We start from the raw sequence: 20,096 nt of genomic DNA, 5'->3' as shown, positions 1-20,096 counted from the left end.
AGAAAAATGATAAGACTTGTACATCTTAGTATCACACTTACCTCTTCCCCATCTTAGCAGATGCTGTTCTCCTGCGCATGCGGGCAGTTCTGACACTGGGCGTGCCTTCCAAGCTTTATCAATTCTGTTCAATCCGCTGGCCAATCAGAAAATAGCCTCTGGACCAGCCCTGGCTATTTAGCTAGCTCACACACTGCATTAAGTGTTCATGCAACAATTCTTCACTGCCGAGCCCTTAGTTCTGTGATCTAGTCCCTGTACACCTGTTGCTTAATTCAGTGTTTCCTGTGTCCAGCTCCTGCATTAACCCCTTGTTGCCTTCTGCTCTGAGATACAATATTTTTCCATTTGCCAAATATCTCTCTCTACACATGATGGACTCTGGGATAGAGAAGAACAGGTGGCACTGGGATCCAGGGATCATTCTAGGAAAAGTATGAATGTCCAATGATGTTACTATATGTATTTTATTATTTAAATAAATTATGGTTTTATGAAAATGTTTGTGAATGTCTGTTGACACAAAGTTCATTAAAACTCCAATTATTGCTTATTATTTTACTAGGTATTATCTTCTGTGAAAATAACTTAACAAAAAACACTGCAACAAATGAAACCAAGTAAGTGTTTTACTAAATCACTCTACTATACTGCAATTGTAATAAAATCAGAAAGTTTGCTCAATTTACTTGAAATGCTTATCTACACCTGTTTAAAATGGTATGTCACAGTAACTGCAATGCTCACTGATTCACATGAACCTATAATGCTGCCATTTATTTTCAATAGTACCCCATAGCAATAGGCTTCTGAACACATTGCACCACAATGCACTGGTGGGCTGCATGTCCATTGTCTTCCAATCACTTGGCTAGACTGTCTACTACGTATAAATGCAGGCATAATGCAACATACCAGTCTGGTAAGTCATTTAAGAAAAATTGAAGACATATCTATGTCTTGTAAAGGGGCAGCTGGAGCTGGTGGGAGGATCCACAGCATGCAACAGGGAACTAGACATCCCATACTCATGGACATAGTATACACAAATATCAATAGTTTTATGCCAAACTATTACTTAAAGAAATGACTTTGGCATTACCTGCATGAGCTTGGTGTCATGTCCAGTGTATACAACAATCCCCAGAACCCACTGAGTGTTCCTGATCTTGGCCCCTCTTAATAGGATCTGGTCAGGTCCAACAGGAACGGGGCTAAAGCAAGACAGAACTTTAGTAGTAATAGTAAAAAAAAAAAGTGTAGCAAACAAAAAAAAAGTGCACACATACTACTACAATACCACTACCACTTATAATTTAATGCTGGAGAATGGTTTAGTTTAGTTCGCAATAAAGAAGGTGACCAGAGTCACTTCTATACTAAGAAGTCTTAAGATTCTCAAACAGACCTGTTGCTTTCTAGTCGAATGTTTCCGGTGAAATCATACAGATGGCGATTAGGCCCCTCACACTCGATCCTTCCCGTCATCTTTACCAGATCGTCAAGCGATTGGAGACCTGAGGTTGCTGGTAAACCCTGGGATTAAATCAGCAAAAAGTAAATGTGCAACATCATCTCATCCCACTATGTGCTCTTTCAGGTTTTTCAGTAATGGCAAGGTACAGTAACTCAAACACAACCAACCAATCAGAAGTTATACCTCAGTACAATCAAATCTGATTGGGTGCTGTGGGATTTTTAAGACAAGGATATACAAGGGATAATAACACTTTCGCTACAGATGCTTTATTTCCCCTAGTCTTTGTACTGTCTGCAAAATAGTAAACTATATGTTGTAGAATTTGTGTATAGTACATTTTGGGCTCCAGACCACCATTAGTTGTGTATAGCCTAATTAATAACTAAGGAAGTTAACTACTATAAGAGTATGTTCTTGGAAGATGGGAGAAGTATTGGGCTTAACCAGCAACAAACCTACCTGTTTGATAATCTCCCTCTAGCGGAGGTACAGATATTTATACATTAATGTCTGCAAGGCAATTATTGGATCACATTTACTATTTTGTATTTGTATGCTTTTTTATATTTATTATGCTTGTAAAACAAAAATTATTAGGCTAATTACTAAGGGTTTAGGTGTCACTACCCCCAGTATTTCATTTTCCTGGTAGGCCTGCAACAAATACCCCTTTTGTCCATTCATTGACATGGCCTTGGATCCCTGACACCAAGAATAAAACATATTGGATGTGGTTGAATATGTGGGAATATAATATTATTCTTTAATACTGAGTCCTGCATGGACAGCCCAATGAAATCATGTTGGCGAGCTTTATGCGTTAGCATTCTTTAGCAGATAAAGGAAATGCTGTCACTTTTCCTCCACTGAGCCAGTAAGATCTGGGGAGAACCACAGTTATATTTCTTGGCATTTACTGAATTGGCGCTACTTTCAGTCACTGGCTGAGAATCGTGTGTTCTGGGGATTTGGAATCAGCAAAAGCATTGACTGTTTTGCTGCCAGAGAAGCTCAAGTAGTATAATCCAAGGATTATATTCTAAATTCTTCCAGCTACACATGTCGTTGGCAGGTGATGGGAAGGTAAAACTAAGTAGAATTAATGAAATAATCAATGTTTTTGAAATTGAGGAAAGCTGGCTGAAGGAAACAACAACTGATGAATTAGGTGTCAAATTCCTAACTATCTGCAGCTTCAACTGCTAATAGCTCAGCTTAATACCTAAAAAACGGCCCAAAATTGTATAACTTGCACAGTTTTGCAAAGCTTGCAAGCCTCAAGTCCATTGGAATATATACTTTAACTTTCATGTACATTTTTGAATTTGCCTTGACTTTCAGTCCTGATACCAACTGGTATTGTGACACAAAGTAAAGATCATTGTTCCAATGGGGCAACACACAGGAAAAAGATTAAATAAGGACCCCACAACCTATTAAAATAAGAAGAACATTTCTGATGCTTTTTTTTAATATTACAACTTTAGCATGAATCACATAATTACACCAAAAAGAAATTCTTTAGGGGAAAATGTTAGTAAAATAGCCAGTTAAAGCAGTGGTCACCAACCACTGGTCCGCAAGAAAACTTTGGTGGTCCACGGATATGTCCAGTGCGCCCCCAGCAGGTCAGGAGAAGGGCACAATGGCCAGAGCCACGGACCATGTCTCTCATATGGATCGCAGGCTCAGGGCAGGGGGGGGTTGTGTCTCTGGACCTGCGATCGGAAAGTGGGGGGGGTTCTGGTATCATGACGTCACTCTGGGGGGAAGTTTCTTCCCCTTTGAGTGGCACACGGCTCCCTGCGCATGTGCGGTCCGCAGTCCATAAAATTAGTGGTCCGTAACATCCAAAAGGTTGGTGACCACTGTGTTAAAGCATCATTAAACAAGCAGGCAAAATAATTCTCTAAAATGGGAAGGTTGGCAAGCTGCCAAAATTCTGCCCCTCATAAATTATAAAGGGAAGTGGAGCTGAGAATTCGATGCCTCTGTTGTGAAATTTGGAGATTCATTTCTCCACACTGCCTATAGCTACAGAAGTGAATGAGGGTTCAGTGTTAATGGTGTGGGCACAGGTTTGCTTTAAAGCATACCATGAAACAAATGAAAAAACATCAAATCTTCTCACAAAAACCCTCAACAGATGTAATATTGAAATTACATGTCGTACAGAACCAAAAAAGAAAACTTTAAAAGGACAGAACTTGATATTAGTGGTGTGAACTAATATAAACCTGCTTAAATATTGTGAGCTCCAAAGGATATATTTTTTGGTTTCATTTCATTTAAACATTTTGTATGTTTGAATTGTTGAAGTTTGACATCTTACATCTGTATCTTACTGTAAAAATATACAATTCTTTTGCAAATAAACTTTACATTTTTTAGAGGCATCTTTTACCCAGGATTTCCAGAGCACCATGGAATTTATAAAATTGTATAGTGCTCTGGAAATCCTGGGTCATAGAGGCACAGCATAAGCCATTTCACTTTTCTTTGAAATTTTGTTAACAACCTTTTTATCTTTAATATTTTTTGTTGTTCTAATCAATGCAGATAAGGCTATCCTTGGAAAAATAGGCTTTTCCATCTTCTACCTTCTGACTGATATTCAAATATCTGCTGCTTGTGCAATATTCATATTTAGGTAATACATATATATATATATATATATATATATACACACATGCACACAGATTTTATTTTCCACATTGTAAAACTAAAGCTCAAAAATTCTTTACTATACTTTACTTACTATACTTTACTTATCTTCTTTATTATATAAAGCAAAATATCTGCATATTATCTACATAAATGACATGGATACTATTTTTGGACTTTCTGGTGTCCTTACAAATAGTAATGCAGCATAGGTAATGCACTTGTTAGGTAATTAATGCAAAAACAATCTGTAGGTAAAAATGCTGTACACAATCCTGCAAATATATTTCCACATATTTGCAGTAATACAATATGCTCCAAACTCAGATTTCTCTAAAAAAAAATGCAGCTGCTATAAAGCAGTTTGCAGAGTTTCACTTTCAGAATTTGCTAAAGAGGTGTTTGGGCTCACAGATTTAAGATTCAGATATATCACCTCATAATAGGCATCTAGTTTAATAATACTGCATCTATTATACAGATCAGCATTAATTGTATCGAAATCCTTACAAAGTTTAAAAATGACAAATGCCAAGGATTTAGTGCTTACTTACGACTGCTTTCTGCTGGGTTGTGCATAAAACACTTTTATGTTTATCTCAGGCATATAACACTTGCTCAGCCCCATATGCAGGAAGACAAATGGGGGTTTGCTTCAGGATAATTTATCAGGTGATAATAAAGAAGCACATAGATATTGTTATAATTCTTTAATACCTTGGCAGGGTGCTTCAAAATAATTATATCGAAAGATGAAGCTGGTTTTGGAAACCATTTGTTACCATGGTGGATGTGAAATAATATATCCCCAGAGGGGACATTCATCGGATTTCTCTGTTTTTTCTGTTTACTAGAATCCAGAAAAGTGACACCAGTGATATAATTATGCAGACGGAGTTTACCACTACACCTGGGAGAGAACGCTTCTTTTTAAAGAACCAGTAAATCTGATAACAGTACAATCAATATGTGCACCTTTCTTTCCAAATAAAAAGCAGCAATATGGCCACACCATGAAACAAAGGGCATAAATGTGAATTGTGTTTTGCTGGCTTTGGAAGTCTGAAACCACTGAAGCACAGTCACATAAACAGGACAAAAAAAAAAAGAAGAAAGTCCAAGCAAGTTATACAATATTGTGTTGGATAGAGAGAATTCAATGGGGCGTTACAGGCCTTACGCCGTGGCTTGAAATGTTTGGAATTAAGTGACGTATAGTAATATCTGCTAAACCCAAAATGAACAAGGTAAACCCTAAAAGCAATTAGGTTATTAAATAAATAGGATATGCTTACTCAGGACTTCTTTCTGAAAGTTTTGGGAATAAAACACTTTTACGTATTCCAATATGTTCATTGAGAAATTTAACAACAGAGGATCATAGGGGTTATTCTGTTGTTGATTTCCATGTATCTGAATATTTTATTTCTCATTAGGAAGATCACATTAACATCTCCTTGCCATTATCCTTCCCACTAGATATCCTGGATTCATCAAGGAATGTATTTAATGTTGGAATCAGTAAAGACTTTATTTTATTCCATTAATTAAAATAAAAATTCCTGGACAATATTTAAATTTTCTTCAGTAAATCCTGTGCAAGGAAGTTTGCTCATTGCAAAACTGGCATGCCAAATCGAACTACTATATAAGCAAATGTTTGTACGAAATGACTGTCTTCTAGGCCAAATGTGCTTAAACACTGCATTTGCTTTTATTTCAAAATGTAACTGGTGACAACTATGACACCCAAAGTAGATAGAACAATAGATGTCAGACTGCATTACCATTGTCATTCTTCACATGAGGGGGGGCAGGACTTGTAGTCATTAAGAGGACCAGCAACTGGATAATTACAGAATAAGTTTTGGAATTGGAAACATTATTTCTAAAGGTAATACTAATAATTTACATTTAATTTTTAAATCAACATGATGACTTTACAAATCTTCCTTGTTCATTTTGGCTTTGCTTGGGATTTATTGAATGAGCTAGTGGTAAACTCCCAGCAACTTGAAGATGTTATTTCCAAGTAGCAGCATCTCATCTTTTGGTACTGACTGAGCTTGGCCTGTTTACATCTGAGGTCAGACATGGATGATATGAGATAATTTTAATGCTCATCAGTGGAATAAAAGGCTCTTTAACTTCTCATTTAACACACTCAAAGCTTGGCCTAATTGACCGAGGAGTTAAAGAGTAAGGAGAACAGACAGAGAAGGGACAAGAAATATAATGGTGTAAAGGCAGACCAGGGAGGTTGTCTGAGGATTGGAAAGAGCAGGAATGAGAAATTAACGAAAATATGTTTCAGGTACCTGACGTATTTTCAAATTGGTTTCACCATCAAGATTGGATGTTTCAATATAGCACATTGCTTGTGGTTCACTGTAGACAGAACACAACAGCGTTAGCAGAAAATATTTCAACAGACTCGGACATTAAAAAATGTACATTTTGGCTTCCCCAAGTTTTGGGGATGATTTTACTATTACAACTGTAATATGGGCACTGATTGGTAGGATGATGTGAATGGCTGCCTCCATGTCTCAAACTTTCTTTTCCTTTTTTGTTTTTTTGGGCAGTTTTCTCTTAATAAAGACAGTAAGATGACATTTCTGAAATGGCAAAGTTTTTTAGAAATGAAATTATTTGCTTTAAAAAAGAATTTTGCACATTTTTTAAAAGAAAGAAATGAAAATAAAAAAAATATAAAAAATAACTATGTGGAGAATGGCAGGAAGGAAATACTGCATGAAGTTTCTTCAGTATATCTTATACCCCCAAGGTCCAGAAGTGGTAAAATAAGTTAATATTTAAATGTCCAAAGCCTGGCCACAGGTTAAAGAGCCACCAAATGCTTCTCCTTCTCCTTAGTATTTGTAATTTTTTTTTTTTTTTTGGAGTTGCTTTTATTGGCAGTCTACAGTTGACCCTGTAATATTCCATTGTTGGTATAGAATTCATACAAATCCCAAATGCAAAAAATATAAAATGTGAACTTTTCCACAAGGAACAATAAAATGTCATAAACCTGTACAGAAAAAAAATGGAAAAAAAGACAACTAATGAGAGTTTTTTTCACAAAGATAATGAATTATGTGTATTACCTTGGGATGAAATTTACAAGACAAGTAAAAAGGGTAATTTAGTTTCATACCATGGGATGATTTATCAAAACTGAAGGAAGGGGATGTATTGGTGTAACCAATTAGGCTATATTTTTCATTTTTCCAGGCAGGTCACAAAATGAGTTCTGATTGGATACTGTAGAAACACAATGTTCCTTTTCTCCAGCTGTCATAAATCATCATGTACACTGATTTTTCACACAAATACAGATGGGACCATGCCATGCAGCGTTAAAAAAAACACAGCAAAAACACCCAATGACCAAAATAAAAACAACAATCTGGTCAACATTCAAGCATGAGGAAGACACCAATACTGCCTCCCTGTATGGTGACTGACTATACATTATCTGTACAGACCCTTCACATCTGTTTGTGATTTTGCAATAAACTTTGCACTTTATTTCATGAAAATGTAATTAGAAATAATCTTGGCTATTTGTACAATTCACATCTACACACTGCACCTGAGCACAAACTAACAAAATTGATTGCACATTGTTATGAGCAGTAAAAAAGTGTTAAAAGCAAGCCAGTCCTGACCCATCTAGCTGCTTGTACTGTGCAGTAATTCAAAGATCCTCTAAAGTCAGGTTAAATTGTAATAGAGATTTTTGGAAGGAAGCACAGATAATCTCCTCATATGTGTATTTAGAAAAAAAACCATGTATAAATACCAAAAGGGGAAAATAAAAAGTTGAAGACCCCTCTTTAGAATAGAGTTCTACGTCTATCTACTTCTTTTCCCTTTTTGGTATATGTCTAATAGCTTAGAAACATTTTCTCTGTGTTAACATGTAAAGGGCTGTCATGATGCCAATATTCTGGTGCAATAAAAAATAATAGCTAAGATTTTACACTTTTGTTATAAATGTTGAAGCTGAATTTCTCCACAAAGCCTACAGCAGCAAGTGTCTGAGATCATTGCAGAAAACCTTTTGACCAGCAGTTTTCCAAGCTCTACCACAGTTGACTCCAAGCTCAACCAACAGATGAAAAGTTATGGGAAGCTGGTAGCACTTACTCAATTGTTAGAAACACAGTATAGGGTCTTTGTTTTAATCTTTGAATGATTTTAAAGAATAAACAACTAGTTTAATGTTCATAGTCTAGGTATACTTTAAAAGAAATGCTAATATAGGCGCAGACCTATAGATCAAAACAAAGGTGTTGATTCTGTTCAGTGTTTTACATGAACTCATGGTATACATGATGTATTAGGTATCTTGCCTTGAACACACTGAAATATATTTTAATTCCACAAACTCATCTTATAAAGATTGCATTATTCTATATTAAGCCGATTACATACAGTACTGAATAAAGGCTGGTAATGGCCTTTTATAAAGTAAGACAATGAAGAAGTTTTGTGGTACTGTTGAGCGTGTAATGTGTTATATTATTTGTAACCTTTAGTAGCATTTCTTAACATAGTATAAGCACACAAGGGTGAGCTGCCCAGCTTCATCATAAACAGCACAAACACACAGCACAGTTCACAAAACAGCACAGTTCACAATACAAAATCACAGCAGATACAACCACATTAAGCAAACAGGCAAAATATTTTGCATTGTGACTATTTCAAGAAAATATTGTCATGCATTTTTGATACTGTCATTTTATGTATTGTATGATTACATGTTTAGAAAAGTTTTCATTGTTTAAATTGTTTTCATAAAAAAAGTTCTGAGCTACAAAGTGAAGCAGTTTAATGCATTACCTCCTCTGCACCCCCATCCTTTACAAGTGGCAGAATTTACCTATTTGGGCTTCTAGTAATCAGCTGCTAGATAATAGATGTGAATCATCCCAGTGTCTGTTACTGGTGGAACTGGTTATCAGTGTCTGGAACAATGCAACCGAACATTGGTAAGCCACTGAAAGCCAACAGACTGTGCTGCAGGGTCTAAAAGTAATGTGCACAATATTAGCCTTAAAATATATGTAAATCCAACAATTTTTACTTATTGCAGATTATCAGTTCTTCCAGTCCCAGTTGTGGTACTTGCATTATTTTGAGGATTTAGACTACATACAGATTCTGTAGGAAAAGAAATACAGCTGGTGATCTTGCCAGTGTTCTTGTAAGTTGCAGTACACTTAACTGAAGTATCAAACAACCTTATTATTTTCCCAGCTGTCTTCTGTAGTTTAAAGGAAAACCTCCTCAAAATGTAATGGTGATGGAGGAGGGTAGGCCTGAAGCTAGCATATAGCACAGGGCCACATGACAGGGTGAGGAGGGAAGACAAGAAAAGCACAGGGTTGAAAGATTAAAAAAAAAAAAATTAAAAGTGCGGGAAAAGAGATAATAAGGTGATAGGCTGATTGTAGTCAAGGTCAGGGGAAAAAGCATAATATAAGTATAGGGGCCTGGGGTGAGGGGGCAGCAGTTACCTGATAAGCGAGCATCTCCCGCCCTCCTTCCCTACACACTTTGAATTTTTTTGTGTTTGGGGTCAATTGTCATGGCAGCATGTGGGGTGTTCTTTCAAAGGGCCATGAAATGGTCAAAGTTTTTGAGAAGCAAGAAAAAGGAGAGTGAGACCCGTCAGGGTATGGGTCTCTTTGTTGATAGTGGCCCTGCACGACACTTGGTTGTTGTGGGGGCTAGGTGTGAGAGGTGGTTATCCACTAATTGTCCCCGAGGCAGTGTGCTAGCGGCTGGGGGTCTGGTTAGTGAGCGGAGGTAGATTTTGGGAAAGGGAATATGGGGGATTTCATGGACCTGTAAAAAAACAATTTCTGATAACAGAATGCTTTGAGTGTTTGAAGTGTTGTTTGAAGTTATAAATGTGTTTTTTTATGTGTGTTTTTTATATGATAGTTATATACACTTTAATGGTTTGTTAAAATAAAATTATTATTATACAGTATTTATATAGCGCCATCATATTATGCAGCGCTGTACAGAGTCCATAGTTGTGTCACTAGCTGTCCCTCAAAGGAGCTCACAATCTAATGTCCCTACTATAGTCATATGTCATTAATGTAGTCTAGGTCAATTTAGGGGGAGCCAATGAACCTAACTGCATGTTTTTGGGATGTGGGAGGAAACCCACGCAGATGCGGGGAGAACCTGCAAACTCCATGTAGATAGTGTCCTGGCTGGGATTTGAACCTAGGACCTAGCGCTGCAAAGGCCAGAGTGCTAACCCCTGAGCCACCGTGCTGCCCCAATAATGAGCTACTATGGCCAAGGTAATCCAATGTAAGTCTTGTGTCTTGATTTGATAAAGCTGGGGAGGGGCGTTGGGGTTAATTGGTCAGTGGGGCAGTTCATGTACCCTAGTCATGGAAGGAAAGGAATGGGGAAGGCCTTGGCAATGTAACTACTTAAAAGATGAAGTACAGCATATGGGTGTGGTCGGTCTAAGAGAAGAATTTTCCTGAAGCCAGGAAAATAAATGGAGAAAAAAATCTAATGACTGGTAAAGTGTAAGGCACCATAAAATGGAACTACAGTTCCGCATACAAAAACTGTGACCAAGCAGGATTCCCATTGGTAGTACAGTTTAAGATAACAGGATGTACCAGATATTTCAGCATCCTCAGGGTTGCTTCAAGTGAATGAACACATTTGCATGGGAGTTGTGTAATCTCCAACTGAAGAATCAAGATGGGCAAAGTTCTGAGGTGGAAGAGAATTGTGCTGCATGAAGCATGATCACGAACAGGTGAGTTTAAATAAAAAATTGCTATCAGACAGGTAAGCTTATTTATTGCAGAAGTAACATTGCCTCTGCCTTTTGAAGGTCCTGGCTGCTTGGAATTTTTGTTTTTTATGGTTTAGTTCCACAATGAAAATAGCAAAAGTGTAAAATTACAAAACGTGCTTATTGGCTGGTTTTAGATGCCCTAAACTACTGCCTACAATCAAAAGGACTGATCCATGAAAACTGGGGTAAAAGTATGGCTTCTGCACTAGTCAACTATTTCATGTTATGCTTCATCCGCCCCCCCCCACACACACACGCAAAACAGATTAAATCCGATTGATGTGGCAGAAGCAAATTGTGAAATATAGGCACAATGCTCTTTTGGGCACAGAAAAAATAAAGAAAATAAAACAGAAATAGATATATCATATATTTATATTCTTCATAAATTTTCTTTGGAACGTTTTAAAACCATTTTTTGCAAATCTAGGCACAATGCAAAATTAAATTTAAATCAGCAAGGCAAAGATAACATCCATATCAAGAATCATCTGACCTGGAAGATAAAATGATCATATCGGCTGGCATATGCTGGCCATTGGTCACCTTCACAATGTCTCCCACTGCCACCTGTCCATCCAGGGGCAGCCAAGCAGCAGGCAGGAGAGAAAGAGAGCACACAATGTCTGTCCTTAATCATCACTCACATTGTCATCAGCCCTTGCGAGGAGCAAAAGCAAAGTATAATAAAATACACACAATAGAAGCATAGTAGTACAACATAGCTGGAACTGTTTAACATGGTAATATGGGATGAAAAATACAAATCCATATCTCATGGTGATCTTTCTGTTAAAGGTTCCCGATCTCCCATTGCCAACCAAGGTACCATTATTTCTCTAAGTTGCAATACCAGATTTTACCAGCAGGTAGAATTGGAATCTGAAAATAAAGCAACTGGTAAGGCCTTTCAAGACGTTTTGGAAGACCTCTTTAAAAGCAACAGTGCAACTTTATGTGCTTTTGATCTTTGGCAATGCTAATTGAGCAGAACTGGATAGTTTTGTGAAGACATCTTGTCACAACAAAGTATTAGGGATCAGCAGGTGATTCAGCTTGGAAACAGGCATTGAGAAGTAGAGTACTGACTCTGGGTGGAGTTGCTCATTAACCACCCACAACAATGATCCGACACTATATGGACAAAAAGTTTTTGAATGCCTGACCATCACATAAGCACATATCACATATCCCATTCCAAAACCATATTATATGGTGACCTCTCCACCCTTCTTCACCACCACCTCTGATCTGTAACAGCTTTCACTCTTTTAGGAAAACTTTAAGTAGTTTTAGAATTTGTATTTGGAAACTGGTGCCCATTTAGCCCATTTAATGCTCAACTAGCATTATATACAAAAGGTGTTGAGTTGGGTCAATGTCTGTGAGAACTACTTGCCATCACCTACAATTACCTGTTCAAAGAATGGTATTATGGATCAGTCTTTATGCACAGGGGCATGGTCATCCTGGAACAAAAAAAGGCCTTCTCCAAACTATGGGAAATACACAATAGCCTAAAATGTTTTTGTATGCTTTACCAGCTCCTTTCACTGGAATGACCTGAGCTCAGTCATTTGGATGTCCACACACACTAGCTATACAGTGAGCGGGCTATAAACAGTCATTTCTTTAAACACATGACTGCAATTTCATTAATCTGCGTGAACATTAGAGATAAATAGGGATCATTCTCTCTCTTCTCCGTATATTGTGTGTATACTTTTGACATATACAAACACTGTGTTCATGAAGCTGCATCCTGCACATTCTACTTCCCAGAATCAAAGAAAACTGACAGCTCTTATAAAAGATCTGCTTACATCTATCGCCAAAATAAAACAGACGTTTATATATTTACATACCTCCTTCCATATTACATTCTGCCATGTCCCACCTCTCAGCACTGCAGGAGAAATTAATAAAAGCTTTGTCAGCTAACACAACTAAACAAAGATCAAACAACCATCACATAAAAAAAATGCAAAGTAAAATCAAAACTGTCAAGGAAACTCTAGGGGGTCTATTTATATAGCAGACAATCTGACATTCACTGAAAACATTTCCTGGTGGAGAATCAAATACTCCAATTGAAACACATGGACCTGGAAGAGTCTCCACCAGAAAATGTTTCAGTGACTGTCAGTTTCACCGTTTTTTTAAATAATTGAAAAGCAAACATAAGACTGTATAGTGAATAGAAAAAAAACAAAAAAAAATTCATTTATAGCTTAGGGAAAAAAAACTGCAGCCCTCGGAGTCAAACTGTGCACAGTTACAGGTATGAAAGAAAAAAATGAGTGTGGGGCATATGACAGCCTATTATCTTAGTATGTAACTGTGCAAATATCAGGTCCTTGCGATTCCTAAAACTGTTTTTTCTTTTAGTGAGAAGCTGTGATGGCAGAGGCACAAGCAAGTTTCATGTCGTTGGAGTTACGGGCCGTCATGAAGCTTTTGTTTCTCCAGGAAAAGTCAGCAAAGGACATTCACACTGAGATGTCACAAACACTGGGGAAAAGGTTTCTTTCCAAAAGCACTTTAAAACCTGGATATCTTGTTTCAAGACTGAGCATTTCACTGTTGAGGATGAGTCCCCGCAGCCGATGAAATTCCGAACTCAGAAATCGGCCAAAAAAGTCATGGCGTCCATTTTCTGGGACAAAGACGGTATTCTGTTGGTGGACTACCTACCTCAGGGCTCTAGTATCACCGGACAGTATTATGCTAACCTCCTGAACAGCTGAAGGAGGCAATTAAGGCGAAACGTCGTGGAAAGTTGACCAAAGGGATCCTTTTTTTGCAGGACAATGCACCTGCGCACAAGTCTAACGTTATGGCTGCCAAATTGAACACCCTGGGTTTCCAAATGGTCCACTACCCCCCCCCCCCTACTCACCTGACCTGGCCCCTTCGGACTATTATCTGTTCCCAAATTGTTCCCATTTTGAGGACATTTCTGAGGTCAAAGATGCTGCTGAGAGCTAGTTTGCGGCCCAACCAAAGGACTTTTTTTTTGAACAGTCTAGAAAAGCTGCAACTACGCTGTACCAAGTGCATCAGTCTCAGGAGGGAATATGTTGAATAAATGTGTTATTTCATAACTCTGGGCAAACTCTTCTTTCTGGGCAAAGCCAGTAACTTCCCAGCACCCCCTCGTAGACTGAAAGAATACTAATGCAGCCAACAACTTTATATTTTCAGTTTTATATACAGTTTAGCAATTGTTGATGTAAGAAATCAAGCAAATAGAGTGAAACGTTTTCTCAGCTTTATTGACAGTAAGAAGGAGCAGTAATGCACACCAGTTGTATAGCACTAAAAAATAGGAATCAGACCTTCAATATGTAATGAGAAAAGACACCCATCCCTATGGTACTTTACAAACTATACTCAAAAGACATAAAAGTTTTCTATACCTGACGCTTTACCTTGAGTTATGAAACTTCTAACCCCCTTTGCATGTTTCTGCTACTATTGTACCAATTTCCATAATACAAGTTAAAAAACAACAGGAAGAAAAGGAGCTCCTTATAATGGCAACAAGACTCCAGAAACTCAAGAGTTCTTACCAACAGAAACCCCAAAACTGAGGGTTGTTTAACTTTCCACGGTCTAGAAAATACATGTGGAGTAGATCTTTAAATCACGTTGATATCATTAACATGTAAAAACAAATACTGTATTTATTCAAGTATAAACTAGGAAAAAGCCATTTGAAGAACAATTTTGGTCTATACTTGAGTGGCACATAGTGGCATGTCCTGAACTGCATTTGTCTCTATTTTGACAGATCAAAGCTGTCAAGAACAAACTTTTAGTAATGCTTGCTAATGCTATATGGTAAACAATTAGAACCAAATTGAACATTGAAAGTACTGAGTCTTTTAATTTTTTTTTTGTGATTTCTTTACTTTTTTTTTTAGCATTTTTGTTGAATATTGTTTTGAATGCTAGTTGTGACTAATATTTTTTGAGCCCTAGATTTATACGTTCTAGATTTATAAAGTCATTGTAGCTTTCCTGTTTTTCAGGTAAAAGTAGGTACCACAGTTTGTAGTTGGATTGGTTTATAATTGAGTATATGCACTAATTTAAATATTGTTAATTACCTCTAAGTCACTCAGCTGAAAAAATTTAACACTCATACAAAATGTTCTTTTGTATAATCTCTTTATTCATTAGTGTCATGATTTGTAATTAGTCAGGTGTAAAGTGCCCAATATTAATAGTGAATAAATAATGTTAGCTACTCCATCATTTTAGAAACATTTAGTTGTGATATAATTAAGGCTAATGTAAGCTTTTAAACTGTGTTTAATGAAATTAGAAGCTTTGCTTTCTTTTTCTAACATTTGTTTATGCTCTGAAATCCCTTGCTATGCTGTGCTATGATTCTCATTGGTAAGCTCAGTAGGCCAGTCACATGACGCTAATGTCTTCCATTAATTTCAGAACTTGCATCACTTAAATTCTGTTGAAAAGTATAAGCACCACTTCATTAGCAGATTGGGTAAAAAGTCCAACTGTTAGCATCCTTAAAACCTAATTTTACAGGCACATCCACACTTGCCATTGTTGCACACACTTACTCACTAGCCACTATTGCGCTGTTCTAAAGCTGTCTTTTTACAACCAGTGTTTTATTTGGGGGAACCAGGATCAATGCATAACACAGTAAACAGCTGTACAACCCAACAGATAGTTTATCTAAAGCTTCCTTTAGTATAAGAAAAAATAAAACATTGCTTTACTTTAGCAGAAATAGTAACAAAAAATGCAAGTTTTAGGCAACAAACCTAAACAGTCCAAACTGCCTTAAGTCACACACAGTCCTATAACTCAGGTCTTGTAGCTTCCGCTAAAGGGGTGTTTTTGCTGTGGTATCGATTTCAACTCCACTCACCAGTCTGAACTGGAAATTCCCTTTTATTGGAATATGGAAGGTGTTGCACAGCCATCTCCAAATCCTGGCCTAGGGAGAGAATGAAGTGTTTGGCCCACCCATTACAACCAATAAACTCTGGACCAGGATCTAAAATAAAGATATGCAAATCTGCAGCACCACAAATACTCACAACCTTATCCACCAGGCACTCCAACCCCTTTCCCATGTAAAATACCCATATTTGGCCTCATATAGCTTGCAATGCTATAGTACCAACCTACTTCTATTCCCCAGAATTACACAACCCAATGCTAATTAATTTATCAGCAACTGTGTACTGGTACTGCACACTCCCCAGCCAATCTCACTATTCTGCAAGCACTTTATCCCATTTCCATCCTAGCTCTCAACATTCTGCTACCCCCATCCCATCCCAACACACATAAAACATAACAGTATAAAATCTCATATAGCAGAGCCCACCAGAGAGTTCCCCAATGTGCTGCAAACTGACCCTCTCAATCTATCATGCTATGAAAAAGCCTCAATCAGTTTACCTTTAATTCAATTTATCATTTTTATTAAAACCACAATCATATTTTGTCTCCTATCACTATATTACTGACTCACGGTAAGTTTTTTTCAGATCCAGATCCTCAATTCATCCGCATAGTAACATCCTTAGCTTTTAGAGTAAAACAGACATAGGCTTTATTTGAAATAATTTCTAGAATTATGAACATATTTCTTGGCTGTAGTTATTATCTCATAAATTCTACCAGCGTGATGCTCTATGATATACAATCTAATACAATCATCCATCAGTGTTAGCTTTAACGTCTTCTACGTTACTAACTCACATAAAGTATAAATATGTCTCCGCTGCAATAAAACTCTGTGCATTAGTTATGGGTTCCTGTACTAACTAATTACAATGAAAGAAAATACAAAACACCAAACATTTTGGAGCTGACAAGAGCTTATGGGTGTCACACTGATAGAGGGCAGGTAGGTATAGAAGACTTTATTTCTGCTTAAGACTAAAATAAAGGTATAAAATTATCTGTACCCTGCAATGAAGATATTTAATTCTCTCGTTCTTTTTAGAAGAGTCAGGAATAGTTAAATCCTCTGCAAGGTTTCATTAAAGTCTTTGTAATGGAGATTCCCTGTCACTTTCTGTGCCAGTAACATGTTATAAGGTGAGGAAGCCAATTGTAAACTTCCCATTGGGGACACAGCAGTACATCCTGGCAGATATTTAACACATTTTTAAAATATTTAAAATAAATATGCTTGAGCTTGAGATTGTTTAAAATAAGAATAGTTCTGTCTTGTCACTTAGCAAGAAATTTGATTCAAAACTGCAATTATATGTGATAATTGGATCATAAAGGTTCTGAGTCCGATTGGTGGCTTTTCATGCATATGACAAATAAAAAAATAATGTTATACTTTTCCACCCTTTTTTTTTTTGCTGCTCTCACAAGGTTAAGGATGCATTAAACATTACTACAACTCAGAATAATAAATGGTATTGTAGTAGTAGCCATTTACACATAGACGCTTATTCCACCGGGTTACCTAGCCAAGTCTGGAGAGCAAGAAAGAATGAATGGTCTCTTACATTCATTTGAATGTAACTCCTGAGGAAGCAGAAAAATGTCTGCAAAACGCGTCGAGTGAAAGAAAACTGAGACCATACTATACTGTATTATATCGCCGATTAAGGTTTTAAAAGAATTTTATGGAATAATATGGAAAAACAAAATTTTTGACATTTTCTCATAAGAATGTTTCATGATTTGTTGCTGTTAAAGTGCCATTTTTCTTTGTGTATTCACATGTTTTCCTACCCATCCAATAAAACTTCATAAAAAGGGCAAACAAACACTACAAGGACCCAGTAAAGTAATTGCACTTGTTGACAGTCTTTTGTTTTTTGTCAATGGACATATGCAGCTTGCTTTTAGATGTATTTGGGCTGCTTTTGTGATCAGTTTGAGATGCTTTGGGATCACTAAAAGATACAGTTGACCTCCTCAGATGTGTATTTGACCTTTTTCTAAGCTGTAATAATCTGCTCCAAACTGCTTTTGCTTCATGTTGATATGTATATTGTGAGAAGCAGCTCTGATGTAAACTAAAGCTCGTTTACACTGGCAATTAGGATGCATAAAAACTGAGCAAGTAAAATAAACTAGAGGTAGTCCCCAGGTTACATACGAGATAGGGACTGTAGGTTTGTTCTTAAGTTGAATTTGTATGTAAGACAGAACAGGTACATTATTTTAATAAATGCAATTAGGACAGATGTTTGTCTCAACATGTTATTAGCCAGCATGGTGTCAGTTGCTGTATAAAATCCTCACTGTGAGTTAATCATAAACAAAGCAAAAAAAAAAATCTTTATGGAGCCTAGACATTCATTACTTCTGGAGCAAGCTGTGCTTCGATATGCAAAAAGAAACAACTGCAGAGTTTTTCTTGGTCATTAAAGAGTTACAAGATGTTGCAGAAGAGCTCAGTCTCAGCTGTGTTAGCAAAAGATTTCTTCTGCAAGTCATGCGAAACCCCCCCCCCCCCCCCCATCAAGCCTCTGTCCTGCACACAAACGAGTGGGGAAGCCCTGTTCCTATCTGGGAGTCGTCCATATGTGGGATGTCCGTTAACTAGGGGATTACCTGTACATAAAGCAGACACTATGAAAAACAGAAAATAGGACTGCTAGCAATGAGCTTCCTAGGTCAACCAAACATCATACAACAATAGTGCATTGCCACGATATCCAGGAAATATAAGAATCTAGGGGGGTAACTCAGACTATTTAATGCTTACCCATAGGTAAAATATCCTGTGCAGAGACTTTAAACAGCTACATTTTATATATCCCTTATAATAAATAAGGGTTACAACAAAGGTAGGGCAAAACGTAGAGAAAAAAACTTACCTATTGTTTTCTTTTTATTAACAGTATTGTCTGCCTTATGTCTTTTCTGCAAAAAGAAAACATATCAGTCATTAGAGAGAAATATTGTATGCTGTATAAATATATTTATATCTTTATTTGATTGATAAAAAGTATATTATTAGCAGCCATTTGTCACATTTAATGAACACAGCAGTAGAAAGCAGACCAAATCAGTCTGTGGCTGCTCTTTCACTGTCCAAACACAGACTGTGGAGGGAGGATAGGGACCTGGCTATGTCACCTAAAGCAGGGCTAGACACACATATTCAGCTTGGGGTTATGGATGATATGAGCCCGGGTTATACAGATCTGTCCTAAGATGCCAAAATCTTCCCTATTGCTTCCCACTGGGCTCTCCATCACCGGGGCAGTGAGAAGGAGGCTGATATGGCAGGGGGAAGAGGGGCCCTGATCTGTAGTAACATCCATGACATCAGCACCAACCAATCACAGAAGACAATACGCTAACTGATTAGTTGGAGGGCCTGGGGGGGCTTGAGCAGTGATGGAGGGCTGTTTGTGGAGAAGGTCAGGACTGGATGGCATGGCAATTTGCCACACACAAGATGGCCGCTTCTATATACCTAATGAGTGTTTTATTTTTCATGGATGCAAGCTAACACAGCCAGCACCACTAAGGGGGATTGGCAGTCCAGTCCAAGTAAGTGAGAATAGATATCTTATGTCTAATGTCTGATGTTAGAGTTTAGGTCCACTTTAACTGTATCACAGGAAGGACTGGATCAACAGAGGTACAAATCTTTTGGCATCCCTTATGTATGCATTTCATCTGTGTACATAGCTTTTAAATGCTATAATGCACTTTTCAAAATTGTTGATCCTTTTTTCTTCTGGGCAGAGAAAGTGTAGTGATTGCAAGAACAGGCAGATCAGTTAGGTCAAAGAAGACTTTGGCACTAAATGCAGAGAGTGAAGCACTGCTGGGCAATATAAATGAGCAGGAAGCATTGCCTGCACTCATAATTCACAAATATGGTTGCCTACTTTATTATCTGCTTTGTATATTTATTTTATTGATTAGGTTGTTGGCCTTTGCTCCAGAAAACCGTCTGCTGTCCTTCACTAGAATTTTTTCTACTGTTAAAAGTTGTTAGAAGAAATATCCACTTTTAAAGTTCTCAGAATATTCTTTTCCTCTGATTCCTTGCAGACCAACACACTATTGTAGATGTGCAAAAGCCCCAGTTTTCAAGGCAACAGTCCTGTCCTGTTTTGTTTG

General features: G+C 37.3%; 1 protein-coding gene across 1 annotated transcript in view; it reads right to left on the bottom strand.

The window, feature by feature from the left end:
* The window catches only part of ATP8A2 (ATPase phospholipid transporting 8A2), a 334,998-nt gene that overhangs the window by 275,442 nt on the left and 39,460 nt on the right, over positions 1-20,096 (bottom strand). Inside the window, exons 4-9 of the mRNA XM_072400709.1 lie at positions 18,836-18,881; positions 12,863-12,903; positions 11,494-11,567; positions 6,463-6,532; positions 1,409-1,536; positions 1,103-1,214 (exon numbers count right to left, since the gene is read on the bottom strand). Coding sequence (XP_072256810.1) covers positions 1,103-1,214; positions 1,409-1,536; positions 6,463-6,532; positions 11,494-11,567; positions 12,863-12,903; positions 18,836-18,881 — 471 coding nt within the window. The remainder of the gene's footprint in view (positions 1-1,102; positions 1,215-1,408; positions 1,537-6,462; positions 6,533-11,493; positions 11,568-12,862; positions 12,904-18,835; positions 18,882-20,096) is intronic.

The sequence above is a fragment of the Pyxicephalus adspersus genome, chromosome 1 (assembly GCF_032062135.1).
Source record: "Pyxicephalus adspersus chromosome 1, UCB_Pads_2.0, whole genome shotgun sequence".
NCBI classification, from domain to species: domain Eukaryota; kingdom Metazoa; phylum Chordata; class Amphibia; order Anura; family Pyxicephalidae; genus Pyxicephalus; species Pyxicephalus adspersus.
This window is presented reverse-complemented; position numbering and strand designations above follow the sequence as displayed.